Source organism: Merops nubicus, unplaced genomic scaffold (genome assembly GCF_000691845.1).
Source record: "Merops nubicus isolate BGI_N331 unplaced genomic scaffold, ASM69184v1 scaffold11083, whole genome shotgun sequence".
Classification (NCBI taxonomy): domain Eukaryota; kingdom Metazoa; phylum Chordata; class Aves; order Coraciiformes; family Meropidae; genus Merops; species Merops nubicus.
The window spans coordinates 49,847-69,604 of record NW_008600969.1 but is presented as its reverse complement, the minus strand read 5'-3'; the positions used below and the strand labels follow the sequence as shown (position 1 = coordinate 69,604).

Here is a 19,758-nt window from a genome sequence, read left to right as displayed (position 1 = left end):
CAGCATGGAGCAAATTCACTACCCCAAATCCTGGCAAGCAGACAGCTTTCAGTTCTTATCATCACAGTACCAGTACAAATAAGGAAACATAAAAGAGTAAGTAAGAGTTTCCCTTAGCTCTTTTCTTACCTGTGCCTTTGCAAGAAGAATTTCCAAGCCATTCAGGAACTTTGAGAGTGGACTAGAGAGTGGAAAACTCTGGATTCTGTCAATCACAACTAAAAGCTGCAGAATAAAAAACAAGTGTTCAACCTATAGCAACCGATCTTCAACAGAAGCAGTCATGAAATTAAGCTAAGTTGTATTAGCATTACCCTCCTCAACAAGAGATAGGATTTTTTAATTTTATTTTAAACTATTTAAACTGCTTCCTTATTTTAATGTAAGCTCACTAGTAGTTCAGTGAAGGCCAGTGCACTCGGGGAAAGGAGCACAAATAATCTAACTCAAAGAGTTCCAATTGATTCTGAGTTTCTGCATTACTCCAAGAGAGGGCCAACACAAGCCTCAGAAGTGGGACTAAAGATACTAATTTTAAAGCACTATGAAAGAAAGCATTTTTGGAAGAAAAAAACAGGAGCCCAAAATAGCAAAAGACCTCAAGAATCTCTGAGGTATGGCAGATTGAAGATTGCTTAAAGCTGTAAGATCAGAGTAGGCAGTGAATACCACTTAATATTTCATAACCAAAATAGAACAGCAAATAATACCTAATTCCTCTTAAGAAGAAACAAGTAGGACTTCAAAACATCTGCCTAAGCAATACAGACAACCTCTAGGCAAGTGTATGAATGCACATGCCTACACCTATCTATACTTATATTTACAAACAAACAGCTCTAAAAAGCTCCGTTTTTTCCAAAACATTTGTTGAGGTGTTTTTACCTGCATAAGTACTGGGTGTTCTGGCCAGTCCAGCAGCAGGCCATTGACTGCTTTAGCAAGATTATCAAGTACAGGCTGACACTGTCGGACTTGCTGAACGTTGGGATGCTGGTAGAAGTCATACGGGCCATCCTGCTGCAGCACAAGATCAGAAGTGAATTCCTCATAGAAGGTGTTGCGAAGAAGAGCGCTAACTAGAAGTGGGCTTCCCAAAAGACTGTCATTGATTTCAGCACCTGCGAAGCAAAAAAGGGAAGATATCACACATGATATTGATTCCTTTATCAGCTGAATAGATGTGGGGCTTTTATTCCCTGTATCCCAAGCCTTAATATGTTATGTGTTACAAGGATATAAGAATGTGTCACACATAAGCAATGAGATGGGAGTATGGAACAAGAGAGATATACTTAAATTTTATATTCTCTATTTTATCAAATTCTTTTGTAAAATTAAAATCAGCACCCTGAAGGTGGGCTGTTGACAGTTCCTTTGTCCATAAATTCACATAAAGGAGATATTTAGTAAAAAATTGGTAGCAAGGCTCTGTGAAAAAGTAATCCAACACACACATTCAAAAAAATCACATATATCACACCTCACATATGAATACAAAAATAAGTTACTGTATAAAGAGTAGCTCTTATCTGCTTCTTCTTAACTGCACACATATACACTTAGACTAGAACTGAAGTACAGCTCTGGTTTGAGAAGTGATGATCCTGAGTGCTCACACACTGTTATAACGATTTACACATCAAGCCTACCAAAATTCAGGGTGAAATAAACAACAGCTTTTTCCTTTAATTATAGAAGCTCCATTTAAATTAATTCTTTTATGAACTTAATTGCACATTTTACTTCTAGGAAAACTCTGCAAGTGCATCTATCTACCACAGGATTAAGCATGTGATCAAAATTTCACTTAGTAGAATATTCAATATTTCTTACACTGTCTTGGTCTTTTATTCAGTTATATAAAATAAATCATAAAGGAGTAAAAATCAAAGCGTTCTACCAAGACAATTCTGACCATGGGGCAAGCTTTTTGCAGGAAGAAAATCTGTGTTTGTGCATTCTTCCTGTAACAGGTCTGTTTCATGACCTGCAACAGGATGAATTTGAAGCAAAACACAGCGAAGCTAAACCTGCAGGTCTGAAGTGCTGCTAGGAAGCTCACCAATTAAAGGGTAGAACTGTGACAACAGGCATGCACCAGTCTGGTAGCAGGAAACAAATGTACTGAAGTAATGTTTGGCTTGATAAGAAGGCAAACTCTGTTGATACCACAGGGATCGAGCAAAGCTTAAGCACAGCTGCTGGTGAACCATCACTACTGTCTGCACAGAGCTCTTGGACAAAAGGGCTCTCCCAACTTCCAGCTGGTCTTCCAGTGGATCCTCTGTTTCCATTTGTTCCTCCAGGCTTGGCTGAGCTGTGATATCATCAAAATCCTGAAAATTACATGATGATCAAACATCAATCATAATTTCTTCCATTAATTCCTCCCCTCCCCAGCTTCCTTTTTGTATTTTTTGGCATTGCAACTGTATGCTAACAATCTGGAGCTGGCACTCTGTAGATACACTGCCTGCCTCACAGCTCAGGTGTCAATCCGAAACAGAACACAGGTGAAGAGAACAACTAAGGCCATAAGCACAGCAGGTGAGGGTGCAGCACAGTCACCCCTGAGCTGAAAACCCTTTCAGAAAAAACAGCAGCAGTCAAATCTGCTGATAAACCACCTCAGTGCTGCTTGGTGGCTGGAAGACCTGAACGATTACATGCTAGCACCACAGAGAGGGAGACAACTGTCTCGGGGATTTCTGTACTGTCCAACATTGCTCAGTGAAGGAACACTTTAAAAGTCATTCAGTAGCACAGGCCAGTTAAATCTGAAAAAAAATCTCACAGCTTCATTCAATGAAGGAGATTCACAGGTAATGAAACCTCAGACGACTTCACTTGTAAAATTCTAGAATTTGATTCAGTTAGCAACAAATAACTAATTATATTGCCATTCAGTTATGTACCTTGGGATTATTCACCTGAACCACAAGTTTGAATGTTAATTTGAAAAACCTTCTACAACCAGGAGGTAAAATAAACTAAAAGCACAGTACTTAACATCTTTCTATCAAAATCTATCCCACATTTTAATTTTAGCTGAAGGAAAAACTGTTTCACTCCTCTTCTTATTTTACTCATAGCATACAGTTCCAGGAGCTACTTTAGATGTAATTTTTGTGTTTTCTTTACAAAGTTATAGTTGTTACCTTTTCATGAAGAGGAAATCTCCTCCTGAATTCTTCTTCTTCCTCCTCTTCCTCACTGCATCCTTTCCCATGACTCTTACTCCTGTACCTGTACAGACTGTGTTCCATTGCCTCCCGCTCCCGAGCACAGCGTTCCTGCTCATCCCATTCATTTACAATGGCCTAAGGAAACAGAAAGCAGCACGCTTTAGCACAGGCTGCTATTTAAAATCACCTCCCATTTCAGCAAAAGAGCAGCATCTACCTTGTTTGGCTCATTCCTCCTCTATAATCTACAACAGTATGAATCTAAGCCATCTAACTGGAATGAACATTTGTGAATAGCCCTCTCAACAAGTCAATGAGAAAAAAGCAGAGAATAGAGCATGCAGGAGAGTTTGGCCTAGTTCTAGTCTCCTTTCTTAACCATTTTGTAAAGAAACTTTTTTTTTTGGCGTGGTTTTGGATTTTGTTAGGGTTTTTTACAAATGAAATCTTTAGTAACTATTACAAGCTACGATTTTACGCCTTGATAAATACAAACAAGTTAATCCAGTATTTTAGATTATATTAAAATTATATTTCATCAACTAATTAGAAAAATAGAAAAATTTAAGAACAATAATTTTCAAGACAATTAACAAAGTAAAAGCACAGAATGGCTTTGGTTGGAAGGGTCTCCTTCCTTTGGATATCCAAAGATGATATAGTCCGTCCCACACATCATTGGCAGGGGCATAGAATCATTATGGTTGGAAAGGACCTCTGGGGTCATCAAGTCCAACCTTCATCTCAACATTTCCCTAACCACTAGACCACAGCCTCAAGTGCTACATCCATGTTCCACCAGATCAGTTTACTGAGAGCCCCATCCAACCTGGCCTCCAACACTTCCAGGGATGAGGCATCTACAGCATCTCTGGACAACCTGTTCCATTGTCTCACTATTCTCACTGTAGAATTTTTTACGTCCATCTAAATCTATCCTCTTCTAGTTTAAAACCGTTCTGCCTTGTCCTATCACTGCAAATCTTTGTAAAAAGTCTCTTTCTGTCCTTATAAGCCTCCTTTATATACTGAAAAAAATCACAATAAGGTCTCTTTGGAGCCTTCTCCTATCTCAGCTGAACAACTCAAATTCTGCCATCCTTTCTTCACAGGAAGAAGGGTGAGTGTTCCAACCCCCTGGCAATTTGTGTCTCTCCTCTAGACCCACTTGAGCAAATCCATGTCTTCCCTGTATGGGGGACAAGGTAGTTCAGTGTGAGAATTCTGGCCACTGGCCTTCAGATGGCATTACCTGACAGAGGTGTCTAAAAAGCTGCAGAGATTTCTGGTCCATCTCTCCTCTGGCTAGTACATGGCATCGAAGATACAACAAAGCATTCACTAAGAGCTGTTCCAGAGTTGGGCAAGGCTGCTCTGCTCCCTCAGACTCCCCTTCAGAGTGCTTCAGAGAAAACTTTTTAAGTCCATGAAGGACCTCAACTGAATTCACGGAGCATAAAATCTCTGCATGGGCAAAGTAAGTGGGGAAGGCAGGGCCCACAGAAGGAAATGCCAACAAAGAAATGAGGAGGCTGGCGAGATCAGCTGGACGCACACAACTTTTGAGCACTGCATAGACTTCAGAAGCCACCAGTCGCATCCCATGTTGCAGCTGTAAGATGGCAGCTTGCAGTGGAATGATAGCATCAGGGAATGCAGCGTACGCTTCTGCCAGGTGTTTTCTAAACTGATGGTGTGACTGTTGCCAAGATGCTTCTTCATTTAACAGGTTTTGTATTGCCTGGAGTGATTTAGGTCTTTGCCCATGGAGGAACTGTAGAAGGCGGGCTAAAAGATCTTGGACTGAAGAAACCTGTGCTATGCTGCTGATGTACTGGTGAGCTTCCTGGTATAAGCAATCATAGGCTGGAGCTGGAGGCCTGAAGGCCTTTTTTCTGGAAAGGCTGCTTATTTGCTCTTTCAACCTTTGCATTCTTTCATGCAACAGTCTGTTAAGAAATAACATTGACCAGTTTAGACAAAAACGTACTTCATATACACATACATACATATAAAAAACATAACAGTTAGATATTATAAAAAGGTCCATCAGAAATATTCTGCTCGTTTGTGTGGAACAGCAGATAAGGAAAAAGCAAGTAGTGACACTTGCACAGCATGCACACTTCTCTTCCTCCCTTCAGCCATTCTGCCCAACAAACAAATTTCAGTTACTTTTTTTGCTCGCTACCTGACACCACTGTGGGCACCAGGGAAAAGGAGTATTACTGGAAGCACATGGCAAAACTCAGCCATTCAGAACTTGATTTCAATGACTATCATTCTTTTTAAGCAACAGCACACAACTATTAGATCCTCTACATAACAATGAAACTGAAATCATCCATTAAGAGTGGAAAAAAAAGTTTTTACTTCCACGTACAAGGAACACCTGGAAACGTGCACAAAGGAGAAATCTCTGTTCACTTAAAATTTCCTCCTCAAGTTTCTCAGACAAAAAAAACCCCAAAACAATCCAGCAACAAAACAATGGCTACAAATTCTGAATGTCAGAATGTCTGAGTGTCCTCTCTGTGACAAGTTACTTAATCCATTCACAACACTATAGGCAAAGGCTGCTGCTATAATGTACAACTGGAGATTTCTACCCAGTACAGTAAGTTCAAGAATTCTGAAAATGGCACTGGCATCAACTGAGGCCTTGAAGAGTTACAGTGATAGACACACATTCCACCTCGTTTCATTTTGCTGATAACATTATCACCTTTTTAATGGAATTACTGTAATTTAAATGTATGGCTTTATTTTCAGTTCTGGGCATGGCTTCAATTTTATCAAGATATGGAGGTCAATGCTTTAATTGTTGCATTTACAGCACTACAAAGTGTGTACAAACAAATCCTTAGCCACTGCAAGTAAACAGAACAGCTTCTGTATTTTTCTTTACCACCTTAATGTGCAAAGCGATACTTTAAAATCAGCAACCCTTATTTCTACAGAAAACCAGAAAAATTGTAAAGCTGTGGAGAAAAGCTTTGAAGTTCAAGCATCCAAAGAAGAAATGTCCAATCTAAAAGAGAAGAGTTAAGTGTCTGAGATGTTACCTGAGATGGGGATGAATATAGTTCCTGACTGCTTCATCTTCAATACTTTTTCCTGTATGCAGCTGGTATGAGACATTGTGTGTTTTCCATTCACACTCCAGCTGGTATAACTAAAAGGGAAAGAATAAACCATTCTCTGATGTTCTGAGTTTGGTAACCAAGTATGTACATCATCATCTTTGACATTAAAAGAAGTTCTAACTGTCCAGTTTAAAAATCATGATCAAAGATTTGCCCAAGAACATCCAAGCCAAACTCATTTGTGCTGATTTTATACATGACAGAGGTAAAACCCAGCTCAGCTCCACACTCACCTCTTCTTCTGCATACTTCAGCTTGTATTCTCTTTTAACAGTCGGGTCAAACCTGGTCTGCGGAAGCCACAGCTGGATCTGCATCAAACCAATATTCACCCAGAGGCTTCCTTGCCAAGCTGTCTCTGGTAACTCCTGACGCCCTTCCCCGAAGAACTGCTGCAAGCAAGTGAGCAGGAGAGACAGGAATTCTTTAGGAAGTAACTCCTGATCAGTGATGTTTCGAAGTATCTTGAGAAGGTACTCATGTGCAACAGGATCCTTGAGGTAGAGCTTCGCACAGCATTCCAAAAATTCTTTCTGCAGATCCACTGGAACCAGATCTACCAGGGCAGAGAGCTGTCTGCTTAGCATTACTCCTTGTAGTCTAGCGTCTGTGTGTCTGGAGGCAAAGGAACCAGAGAAGTTGGCATGTAGTAAGGAAGCTTCTGTAACACTCCTGAATTCAAGAACATACACGTGGAAGAGAGGTCTAAGTACCTAAAATCCGCTATTGAGGAGACAGCCAGGTTGGTCCACAATGCTGTGCTGACTTCGTGAAGTTGCTGTGCCCTCTCCATCCACTCTCCCAGTGTCACATGGGATGATGACAGGACAGGAAGCCCACTCACATCCCACTGGCTTGTCTTGCTGCTGCTAGTTAGAATTTCAAAGAAGCACTTTGAGAAAACGGCTCGTGTCAAAATACCTGGGCCCTAAATTAAGAGATTAAGAATTAGATTGTTTAGATGCAACTTGCAGTGACTATGCTAAAACTTATAGTATTGTTTTAGAAAGCTATTGAATTATTTAGAAAAAGAGTGTTCAGCCTAGTTGTTTGGTTAGGTCAGAAGAGACAAACCTTCATAGAACAGTTCATATGGGATGTAGAAAAGTTCTTTTCCTCTGTTGTAGGTAGTGGTCTCCAAGTCAACCAGTAGTCTGGGTCTGTGGTGAAAGTACTGCTCCAAAAAGATGTTAATGCAGCACTAACTAGTTGAGATGACAAAACAGACATTTCTTCAGGGGATATCTAAGGAGAGAGAAAAACCTAGAGCTGAGAATAATTTACAGGGAGCAAAAGAGAATCAAGCACACACCTTCCTCCCGCCCCCAAGAGTATGATACTGTTTTTCAGTTAGGACAGTGCAAGATATTCCTGAAGAACCTTTTCAAATTCACATATAGTGTTTGTTTGCATCTCTTCTCAATAACATGAGTACACTTCCTGAGGTCTGCACTGCCTCCTGCCTGTGAAATAGGCAGTGTGTTTACAGAACAAGTTTCCAGAATACAGCCTCTAGTCTACAGCTGTATGACTGTTTGTTGCAATACATGAGGCTGTATAAGCACAAGAGAGATGGTGCTACCCCATATTCTGCTCCAAAACATGTGAAGTGAGCTTGCTGGTTTACTGAGCTTTATGGGAACACAACCACCACTGTATCATAGCTAAATATTAACTGATTAGAATTTCTCTGACATATCAAATACTCTACTGAAAATGAATCAGAGGTCTGATTTGCTGCACAGACCTAAAAAAAATTAAAAAAAAAAATTAGAGGCACAGGAACAGGGGCAAGTATTTTTCAGCATAAAATTACTTTGAACACATAAATACAACCAGGCTGGCACCTGCCAGTCAATCCATTTCTTGTTTTCCATTAGGTCATGGATGAATGGAACAATAGTACAAACTAGATCATATATTAACTATGTTACTTAAGACTTCATTGTGCTTTACTTATCTTTTATTGTTGTGTTCTAATTACGTTTTTCACAGGCTTGCAGTTAACAACTTTTCTTATTAAAAAAAGAAGCAGTTATTGACAGGCACAGGCAGAAAAAATGCATACCAAAAAATCTTAAAGAGGTATTCGTGTTTTAAATGAATACCCCTTTAAACTTCTTGTTGAAAACTTCTACAAGACTAACTAAACTCAAACTGGTTCTTACTTCAGTAAGGTGTAACAAATGCCATAGTCCAGATAGCTGGTGAGAAGCAGCCGGTGTCAACTTCAGAGAAAAAGCTATAAGCTGAACTAGATCTGAACATACACTTAGTCTTTGACTGCAGTTCTCCCTGTAGAAGGTAAAAGAAATGCAACCTAAGTAATGCTTAAGCAGAGCTCATGAAATACATGATTTAGATAGCAAAACAAATTTGCAACAACAGGCCAAGTCATAATAACAGACTCCTTGAAAGATTAAAATGACAGAATTTCAAACACTGGAGAAGAACAAGCACCCCACACTCAAGTTTTCCTTCAAACTTGGCAAAAATCTAAATACAAGAAAAGGGTGAAAAAGTGTCATCTTCTGTAGCTATAGTCTACGTGTTCAGCAAAACATACAAAACAGTGGGACACAAGCTGTCTTCCAGCTATACAGTTCCTGTGAAAAGCAGAACTTTGCTGAATCCAAGAGTGAATCAGTGACTCTGGGAGTTTCACTGCACAAAACACTTTCACTTAAATCTGTAAATGAAGGGCTCTCTTTTAAGGAACAGTAAAACAAGAAAGAAATGCATATAGACCCTTAAAACATCACTAATTCTTCTGAAATTAATAATGTTAAACTACAAGTATATGTGTGCAGTTTACACAAAAGGAAGTCAGCATGCTAGTGTGGTTTCTCCATCTTCACCAGGTCTGACTCAGTCTTTCTGCAGTAGCTGCCAGCAACACAGCAATAAAAATCTCCACGTTAATTCCTAATATGAAGGACTCTTCTACTTCATTAAAAGGCAAATACTATGTATTTCCAAGAGCAAAATACTATGTAACATTTACTACATAAAAGGTTTTAGTTTTCCTCCACCTATAATCCATTCTACCATTAATAAAGCAACTTCTGGAGTCTAATCCGTTTATTCTGAGGGGCTTGCACATCAACATTGCTGTTTGCATCAATAAAGTTAAGTTAGAAAAGTTCTTCCTCAATATAACAGTAACCTACTCTCTTCACTGATACTTTTTATAGCTTTCCAAGTGCAATTCTGCACCTGGACAAGAGGTACATATGCATTTTTATATATATATAAGCATATATAAGCGAGTGAACACCACATACACCTATATGCATATACACACAGCCATATATAATACACACAGAGAGATTTACATACAAATGTAAAGTACTGAAGTTACACTTTTTAGCTAAGGATTCTGGTTCTCCTGAAAGGAACATAGGATTTCTTTTTCCAACCTTCTTACCTTCTTGCCCAGGCTTTGGCCACACAGTCTGCTGTCAGTTTGTACTGCCAGAGGACACCTAGGAACTCCAGTGCAGGCCACAGCTGGACCCGACTGCAGAGGTGGTTTAACAAGGCAGGGTCTGGCTGGCTGGAGATGGTGTCTTCAGTAAGCCTTTCCTCTGAGTGACTGGATCTAACTCCTTCTGCTCTCAGTTGTGAATGCACAGCTTTCAAAAAAACCTTTAGCTGACCTGTTTGACAAAGTGTAAGAAGCACATAAATGCATGTGCTATATTTCTTGCCAGTGAACATTTCACATCCTTTGTATATAAAAATAACACAGAGAGCAGAAATCACCCAGTTAGGCTTTTCAGAAGCATTACCTACCCAGACTGACATCACCTAAATGGTTTGCTCTAATTATCAGGCCATCAGCTTGCAGCAATGCTTTCTTCATCTTCCAACCAGTGGCAGCCATTTTCAGACAGCACATTTTTTCCTGCCATCTACTTTCTCCAAAGGCCCATCTTAGCTCCAAGATGTTAAGTGGTTTGCTAAGAACTTTTAACTGAGAAAAACATTCCATGCCCAGCTTATCCTAAAAATAAAAAAAAAAGGACATCTAAACAAGTGGCAACGTTTGAGCAGCATTGACAAAACAAGAAAACATCTGCAACAGCAGTCAGAACCAGGATTCCAAATTTGCATCCACATGACTGAAGTAGGAATACATAGTAACCAATCTGCAACAACAACTTCATTCTTTTGTAGTCCTGCTCAATACACAAAGAAAACAGGACTGGAAATAGGTGACAACTTCTCCATGTCAAGGGTTTTATTTCCCCCTTCATGAAGAAACTACACAGATTATCAATGCAAATAATACCTCAACATGGCAATTTACCTAAACTAAGAGCAACAAACAAAAAAAATTAGTTAAAAAACCACCAGAAGCTACTGTCACTTAAAAGAATTTTGCATTTTTACCTGTTATTTAATGACATTTGAGTACCTAGAAAACCCTCCAAAAATTCTCCATAAACACTGAATGTTCTTTAAAGTCCCACAAAGTAACTAGATGCATTTTTGAATAGCTGAGTAACTTTAAGAGATGAGGCTATAAAAACCTAAGCTCTGATTAGTAATTGCCAATATGAGCAACCTACATGTCTGCTTGTGGCCTACTTCTAAAAAGGGATTTATATTCTCTAGAAAATTTTACTGTAAGATTTTTTTTTTTTTTTAATTGAATAACACCAATTGGTGAAATAAGAAAAAAACCAACCACCAGAGTTCAGAGGCCTTGCCTTGGTAAGTCATAAGGCAGCTCCATCCTATGCTGTATAAAAGGAAGTACACAGTCTATTCTGTATACACATATATGTTCATTAAATAAGCAAGCGGCAAACTGATATTCACGAGTCTCCAGAACAGATATTTTTATATTATATTTTTATATATTTTTTACAGAATAGTAATATTTTTATGTTTGTCCATCACTCTAGATTAACTACTGTCTATACAAAGAAAAACTAATACTGGTTATTCAGACATGCACTAACATATGCTGAAATTGCTTTTTTAATCAATCCAGCAAGTCCAAAAGGAATATATTTTTGCTAGCCTGGAAAGCAAGTGCTATGAATCTTTATTTTAAAGCATATTTGGACATCGCTGGAAATGCAAATCTTTTGCAAACCGAGTGCCAATACCTTAAAAGGAAGAGGTCTTCCCAGAGACTTCTGTAATACCTTCAGATTGACAGAAATACCAGCTGGATTGGCCAAGCAGCTCTGAATCTGCTGTGTAACAGATTGAATTTCCTTGGAAACCCTTGGAGATTTAAAAAAAAAAAAAAAAAAAAAAAGCCCACACAGTTAACTCATTATTTGAGATGGCAAAAGGATGCACATGAAAGGAAAGCTCCTTCTCTCAACCTTCCACTAAAGGAGTAACATGACTTTAAAGTACAGGAAATAGATAAAACTCTTGATGACTGTTTGGGCAATAAGTCCAGTGCTTAGAAGTCAGAATTTTAAAAATTAACAGCTATGTAATACATTGCACTTGCATCACTAATGGAATGTAACTTGGATGCTAAGAGGAAACTAAGCTGATCAGCTATAACACTGACAAAAGGGTAATTCAAACAATCATTTAACAGAAACAAAAGCTACTCACTTGTGCTGGTCGGATCCAATAAGCATCTGAGGAATTCTGTCAATCAGATGCTTCATAACCCATTGCCAGTGCAGAGACAGAAGCGACAACCCTGGTGAATCCACTGTCACGGTATCAGAGACTGCCCAGAACCGGTCACGCCACAGCAAGCTGTATAAAATCTAAGAAGCAGCCAAAAAGGTTACAGTTGCCCCACTGCTGAGCCCTGCATCTACACAACCCTCTGTACTTCATGCAAGAGACAATGCAAAAACCTTGTCACTTCCATTAAATTCAGCCTCCCACAATGCTTCATGCTTAGTAGGGCACAACTAGCACCCACCTATGTTTTCTCTAAAAATATCACAGGGCTCTGCTGCCAGGTGGAAATATAGAAGTCAAAACCAAATAATCCCTGCACAAAGTCTACAATGTCATCGCCACATTACAGCAAAGTGATCCTCATGGTGTGAAAAGGGAGAGCGAGAAGTGAACCGCCCCTGTGACAAGCCTGTCAGCTGCCTAAGTTCAGATATCTTTATCAGAGATGGATGTGGATAACTCCCTTTATCATTAGCAGAGAGAACCAGGCAATTCTATGAATTTCTAGGTCCCAGATTGGTATATTTAGGTAAAATAATTCCCACCCTGAGTATCTGCAGGCTGAACACCTACATTCCACACAAAAGAAATGAGAAGACAAATACAGCCACTGAAACAATTTCCTTGGTGCCAGACATATTCCACATACCAACAGAAACACCGAGGTGTATTTCATGGTCTCTGAAACTAAAAAATAGCTTTCTGCATACTGTCTAATTTCATACAACTTCCCTAAGTGTACCATGAAAAGTCTACTCACATCATGCATGTCATCATCACTTAAGGCCACCTGAGTAGACTTCACCCAGTGGAATGCAAACGCATCCCAGAGTTCAAAGAAAGCAGCAAGGTTGACCACAATTGTATGAGGAAGGCAGTTGTAACTTCCTGGATCTGAGGTTTGGAGAAGAAGGAAAGAAAGGGAAAGACTCAATGTTCCAGCACTGTAATATGACAAGTAAGAGCTGATTTCTGATCACAAGATCCCCTCTGTGGTTGGAGGAAAAAACCCAAAAACACCTAAGAATCAAAATAACAAAAAGCATTCCTTCACTATTTGCACAATTCCCTATTACCTCTACTAATTGAATACATTAAAAAAAAAAATCCAGAATGAAGGAAACATGGATCATTTGCTTCTATGCAATGTAATAACTTCATCACTAAAATGTTCCCCTTTGTTTTAGGAGTAAATATCCTAATTAATTACATAAAACAAAAAAAAGATAATTAGAAAAAAAGCACAACTGAAGAACCCGGTTATTCATAAAATCATAGAATCCTTTAGGTTGGAAGAGACCTTTAAGATCATCTAAAGACAAAATGCAATTCCAATTTCTCTTCACCACCTTCCTCAAGTTTAGGTAATTAAGAAAGAAATGACACGCACTCACTGCCTCTCAGAGGCTGGATATAAATACTATAGCATAAGCTATATCTTAAGAATGTGTCACACATCTTACTAGTACTCCTCTGACTGCTTTACATTCACACAACATTCCTCTGCACATTCAGGACACACCATGTTTAAAGTACATATTTCGTAACAGTGCAAATTAACCATATTTCAAACTGACCATAGAACCAAAAGGAACAGTGAAAATCAACCCACCTTTGTGGAAATCTAAAGACATCCTTAATACACTATTTCTTGGCCTCTTGCTGGTAATCAAATTCTTCTCAGTGTAGCTTCTTTTTTCTCGGTCAAGAAATAATACTGCCCTGAATTCAAAATAAAGTTATTAGAAATTCAGTACTGTTTTTAAGCCTCTGCCTTATGAGAATGCTGAACTACAATGTGACATTTGATATTTCACTGTATTATGAAAGAAGAATCAAGTGTAGTGTAATTAATGGCTTGAATACGATTTCTGCAGAAGTAAACTTTGTAAAAAAATAGGTTCCCACCCTTAGGAATCACCAGGAAGGAAAAAGTAGTGAGCTACTTCAGCACGTGGAACACCACCACTTGTAGGATATGTAGGCAGCCGCTTTTTTACACCGTAACCGCAAAACCTTTGTACTTTTTGCTCTTATTAGGAAAAACAGTCCAAATGTAAAAGCAAGGCATCCAAAATATTTTGTGTCAGATTTCACACTGCTGCCTCTGCCTCTTTCATGCTTTATCCTACAATTCTGGTTTGTCCTTTAAATACTCCAGCCTATATGGAATGCTTGGAGCCCTGCTCTCTATATTAAGAGATTGGTTTCAGTCTGCATCTACAGAAAACAGAAGGAAAGAATTTAAATACCTGTATGAAACCTCTGCCTACTATTTTAGATCCCATCTATCAAAACCTAAAAACATACTTGGATTACAGTCATCAGGCAATCTCCACAAGCTTTTTTTGTAACCCACCGATTCGCCACAGACTTCAAAAGGATTAGAAGCTGATCTGTGTGTTCCATTTCTGTATCAAAGTTCATAGAGTTTCTAATGATATCCAAAAACTGCATATTCCATCTTGGGTCCAGAGGCATCACATGTTCATCTGGGAAGGCAGGCACAACAAGACAAGACAGGAGTGGAAAAATTATTCAGTGAAAGACTTCTCTTTGATCTCCCTGCCTATGCAAGAACATGAAGTGAAAAAGGAAGCCTAAGAGGAAGGCAGACTCTTAAGCTCCATTACTCCAGTTATCCAAATAGAAAAGCATTAAGCTGGCTGCATGTTCTATAAAACAGAACAGGGAAAGTGAATTAACCAGAGGTCAGAGTACCCAAAAAGAAAGCCTGGAAACTCAAGTCCAGCTCCTTTTTCTTTCACAGTCCAGGACCATCCACAAAGGGTCCCCTGTCACTGGACAGGGCTTTCACGCTCCTAATGAGCTTGGAAAGGAAACCAAAGGCCTGAGCTCCCTGTAAAACACTGAGGGAGAACATTATAGCCCTCAACATCAGGTTCAGATGGGCCAACACAATAAGTGCTGGGAAAAAACAGGATGCCTAATCCATGCAGTCAGCAAGGCAGTAGATACATGTGTCACTCTTAAAAATATCACTACTCTGAGCTGCAGGAGCACACCTAGGTCACAGATACACAGTCATACCACTCATACCTAATTTGCATAGGATGAATGCCTTTAATTGCAATATTTGCAGTTCTAGAGAACAGGAATGGTGTTGTTATTTCTTTTGCAACAAAAGCAACATTATTTAGAATTTCTTTTTTTTTTTTTTCCACACACTTCCTAAGAAGGGTTGCACTGTGTTCAGAGAACAAATAAAGGAGGCAACAATGTCCTATAACATTTTTTTTTAAGTATTACCTGTCATAGTTGGCTGTAGCAACTTGATCATGTTACTGACTCCAGACGAGAGGGGACTGGCATAGAAACCACCAAGGGCTACAGCACCTGCTTCCAGCTGAATCCGCACTGGATCTGTGGGCAAAGGGGAGAGAGCACGGGCGTAAAAGACAGAGCATTTAGTACAAATAAATAAAAAAACTTCCACTGAGGCAGAACAAGCAGCGTGAATATCATCTGTGCATGCACTCTGGACATGCTGGTTGTTCTTATTTTGTATTAAGAGGTTTTTGTATTTCTTATTTTGTATTTCAAGAGGTCTTAAAAGCAGTCAGAATACCATGACCAAAAAAATAAATTCAGTAAAGAGCTCTACCTGAACCAGTGACACTTCATATATGCTATTAAAAACATAGCTTGTAAAATTCCATGAGTTTATACCTTCAAGTGTTTTCCTTTAGTACTATTTTAAAATATTTTCCTCTTGATTAAAAAAAAAAACAAACCCAAATCACAGAAGTGCACAACTGTCATTAAAGTAACTTTTTAGATATTTTCTAGTTTACAGACATACCTGTTTGAAAAGACAGCAAGATCAAGGGAGAGCAATTTCATTCATCTTGGGACAATACAGCCTGAGATTTCACACCATATAAAGTGTGAATTACGTGGACTAACCCCTGTCTAAATTCTCCACAAGTTTAATGGGATTGATGTAACTAAGCAATGAACACCTCATCTCAGCTACTGAATGTTCAGGCAATGCAGCTTCAGGACATCAGTTCTTCACTTTTCTGGCTCCTTAACCATTTGTGTTTTAACACCAAATAAACAGGAGGCATTTTACCACTTTTATTATCACTATCCAAAAAGAAGAAAGGATGGTGAAAAGAAAGGCATATTTGCTTATGCAGACCAAGGGATATGAAAAAAATAACTGTAATTTAGAAGCAGTACAAGTTACACATGTGCTTGAACAACAAAAAGCAACACCTCCTGTTGTCCCTAATATGCACAGCCTGTCTCTAAATCTCTCTGGAGGCTCAATGCACTTAATTTAGTGTGAACTTCAGTTGAAAACTTTCATATCAGGTCATCTGAATGGTTTGAAAGTTTTCATAGAGGACTTATAATTAGTGAAAATATCATAAAGCCACCCTTAGGCAAAAGATAAATAATTACATACCAAGCACCTGTGGCAGATTTTTGGCTAAGGAATTAAGCCATTTAACTCTCAGAGTCCAATCCTGATTGGTTGCCTTTTCTATGAATAATTTCACTGAAGCCTGGAGAACTTCCATGTTATCCATCCAGTCTGCATCCATCTCAACAGGACTGAATTTGAGACTCTCAGGATTAGTGGACTGCATAATTTTTTGAAGATCTTGTAGAGTCAGTGGTAGTGCCCTGTAAAGCAAAGAAGCAAAGGCCAGAAAAAAAGGGCTTGAACTGTCAGTTCCAGGAAAGATTGTATTTTGCAAGTCAAGCTACTCAGCATGCAACCATCTTCAGGTAAGAAGGCAACAATGTAATAATCTCTCCTTTTTTTTTTTTTTTTTTTTTTACTTTAACACCAGTTTCTATCTTCAGATCAGTTGGGGGTGTCTGCTACTAGGAACTCACTATTGCCAAAAATTCATGCACTGCCAGAAGTGAATACACACAGTGTTTCACTGAGAAATTAACCAATTTGTACACCAGAAAGATATGCAAAGTTAAGTTAAAAAGGAAAAGGAAGGAGAGAAGTGTCATTGATAAAAATATGAAAGCACATTTCTAAGGTTTTACAACTTCCAACGTTATACCTCCATACTAACTTCTACAGCTTGTTCTTTCACTACAAATAAACCACAGTACCTGTCCACAGTAGATCACTCAGAAAAGCAGGCAGGATGATTTCACACCAGTGTTGTGAAGGTAATACTTTTTTTGCGCAAGAAATCATTAAAAGAGTGCTCTGCATATGGCCCCTGCACATGAAACTTCTTTCAGATAGCTTTGTTTGGAGAAGGAAGTGTGTTTTGTAACCTAAAACTATTGGACCCGAAGTAAATGATGAATAATTGTTTACATGAAAGCATGAAGTACACAGTATTATTAGTGTATTTAAAACTAGTTATATACTAATTTTTTTAAAGCTCAGAAGGAAATTGAAGGAAGAAATTTTGGGGCACTCTTATTGCCTTGTAAACCCAGTGTTTGCACTCATTTTCTGCTAAATGCCTACTCCTATTTCAACTCAAAATAGGTCAAATGTACTTACTGATGACTGAAAACAGTCAAGTATCTTGGACTGAAGAATAAATCAGTAAATAATTAAACTTGTATTTATAGTGGTTTCATGGAAAAGTAACAGCAGCCTCAGTTAGACTGTGATGACCACAATCTGCTCCAGACAAGGTTTTGCAAGGAACAATGACATGCCACCAGTAGCTCACACAGATCTCATTTCTTACATGTTTATTAGTCAAAAAAATGTTTCTTGCCTACCTGCAGCTTTTAAGGTTTAGTCTGTTCAGACAGTACATCAGGACCTGTGCATCACTCTGGACTGTGGAAAGAAGCGAGTCTTCAGCTGCAAGCAGACCTGTAGGCAGGGAGTCTGGCCACAGACCCATTGCTAGCAAGGAGTCACCCCAGGTTTCATGGGAAGCCAGAGATGAAGCATGCTTCGTAACCAATTCTAACACAAGCTAGAACAAACAACCAAAAAGCAGTTTGGAATGATATTCAAACATGTGTTCAAGTACAAGTGCTCAGGGAAGTCTTTAATTACATGTTTTTATTATGAAATCATAATAAACCAAATGTTCTACAAACACGATATAAGGTACATGATAAGAGAACCAAAATGTTCCAACCAGAAGTCAAATAACATACTGTACAGTTTAAAATAGGAAATTAGTATTGCTATCTCCAGATGGCAGTGTGCACAGAGTTCCAGCCTATAGATTAAGCAGTATTAATATCCCAAAGTCTCAGCTGAAGCTGCTAAAAACCAAGTAAATCTCAGAGGCCAGCTGGGAAAATCTGTGTCTCTTTATGCTGCAAAAGAGTGAGCCACTATCTACAAAGTGTCTGACAAATCATAGTTATCCCCTGGGGAAACATCTCAATAAGCACCAACAGTCTTTATCTCTCACTCGTCTGACCCCTGTCTCCAGTAGGATGCCAGCAGGCTGAGAAAAGATGTCATGAAAGGACAGATGACAGTAGAAATTCACTGTACTTCACCAGTCAATACCAAAAAAAAAAAAACTTCTGGATCTTCAGCTGACCTGTTAGTTACATGCAGAACTGTACTGCTTACACTGGAGCCAAAAAAGGTTTATAACCTAAACAATACATAAAATGTCCCAATGCTACTTAACCCCTCCTCTTCCTCACCTGAGAGGTGTCTGAAAGGACATTTAAAACTGTTTGGTTCATCTTCCCAAGAGCACTATCACCATCAACCCCTTGCTCCAGGCACTTTGGAAACAGAGGATCTCAAACACTAGCCTTATGAAATATGTTTTTCACATATCTAGATGATGTAAGGCAAATTTTCAAATACAAGACTTTTACCTTTTGGTTAACCTGCAGTTGTTGTGAGCGGCCATAAACTTCCCAGCAGGCTCTGTAAAAAGACTTTGCTAACCCAAGGCCTCTCTGTATCTGTTGCACAATTAACACAGCAGCCTGAAGCAAAGGTGACAAAGATGACACAGAACCTGAAAGATACACAGTATTTAATGTGACAGGAAAATTGTCAGCCCTTTAACCCTCTGAGGACAAACATCATTTCAGACCCTAAAGAAGACCCAAAACAAATGAACCCTATGTCGTCCTGAAAACTGAATGACAGGACTGTAAGTAACAGGTGACTGGCTCAAAGTAAGACTTCAAGCAGCTGAAATGAATGAAACTCAATGTCATCTTGACCCAAATAACTTGAATAGGCCTCATGTAAACACTATTTCCCCAATTTTCACCTAGAATATATTGCCTTTCCTACAGCAATAGAGAACTGACACTTGCCAGTGTCTGACATCTCCTTACAAAGCACTCCAGTTACCATCCTTGTACGATTTGGGCCTACTTCCTGAGAACACAAAAAACATCCCAAAATAACTTGCTTTTACGTAAATGATTATACTTTTGATAATACTTTTATGCCTTTGTTTATATTGGGATAACACACAATAAAATAACCAAGCTTTAATATTAAAGAGTTACTCCAAATATATGTAACCTTAAGATGTTTTTATTTACCTGCTATTGCTGCCTTGGTTTCTGAATGCACAGCTGTAAGTGCATCACAGATGCTATCTCCCACCAAACCCAAGCCATGCAGGAGTAACTTCAAATCCAGATTGTCCAACACATTTCCATCATTCTCCCCAGGAATGTAAATTTCAATCCCACGATTCCGCATGGCTCTGGATATTTCCCCATGAACTGGATCCATGGAAAGGAAAAGCCTGTTGGATATTAGAATAAAATAGTTCCTTTGGAAATTACTT

General features: G+C 38.8%; 1 protein-coding gene across 1 annotated transcript in view; it reads right to left on the bottom strand.

Moving 5' to 3' along the window:
* The window catches only part of MDN1 (MDN1, midasin homolog (yeast)), a gene marked incomplete at its 5' end in the record, with an annotated part of 93,355 nt that overhangs the window by 29,355 nt on the left and 44,242 nt on the right, over window positions 1–19,758 (bottom strand). Inside the window, 22 exons of the mRNA XM_008937845.1 lie at window positions 130–225; window positions 886–1,121; window positions 2,066–2,339; window positions 3,162–3,323; window positions 4,441–5,137; window positions 6,254–6,363; window positions 6,568–6,949; window positions 7,048–7,262; window positions 7,409–7,579; window positions 8,503–8,629; window positions 9,762–9,993; window positions 10,130–10,340; window positions 11,455–11,575; window positions 11,924–12,084; window positions 12,765–12,898; window positions 13,617–13,726; window positions 14,364–14,496; window positions 15,275–15,388; window positions 16,440–16,660; window positions 17,744–17,946; window positions 18,821–18,966; window positions 19,508–19,716. Of these exons, the coding sequence (XP_008936093.1) occupies window positions 130–225; window positions 886–1,121; window positions 2,066–2,339; window positions 3,162–3,323; window positions 4,441–5,137; window positions 6,254–6,363; window positions 6,568–6,949; window positions 7,048–7,262; window positions 7,409–7,579; window positions 8,503–8,629; window positions 9,762–9,993; window positions 10,130–10,340; window positions 11,455–11,575; window positions 11,924–12,084; window positions 12,765–12,898; window positions 13,617–13,726; window positions 14,364–14,496; window positions 15,275–15,388; window positions 16,440–16,660; window positions 17,744–17,946; window positions 18,821–18,966; window positions 19,508–19,716 (4,465 nt within the window). The remainder of the gene's footprint in view (window positions 1–129; window positions 226–885; window positions 1,122–2,065; window positions 2,340–3,161; window positions 3,324–4,440; window positions 5,138–6,253; window positions 6,364–6,567; window positions 6,950–7,047; window positions 7,263–7,408; window positions 7,580–8,502; window positions 8,630–9,761; window positions 9,994–10,129; window positions 10,341–11,454; window positions 11,576–11,923; window positions 12,085–12,764; window positions 12,899–13,616; window positions 13,727–14,363; window positions 14,497–15,274; window positions 15,389–16,439; window positions 16,661–17,743; window positions 17,947–18,820; window positions 18,967–19,507; window positions 19,717–19,758) is intronic.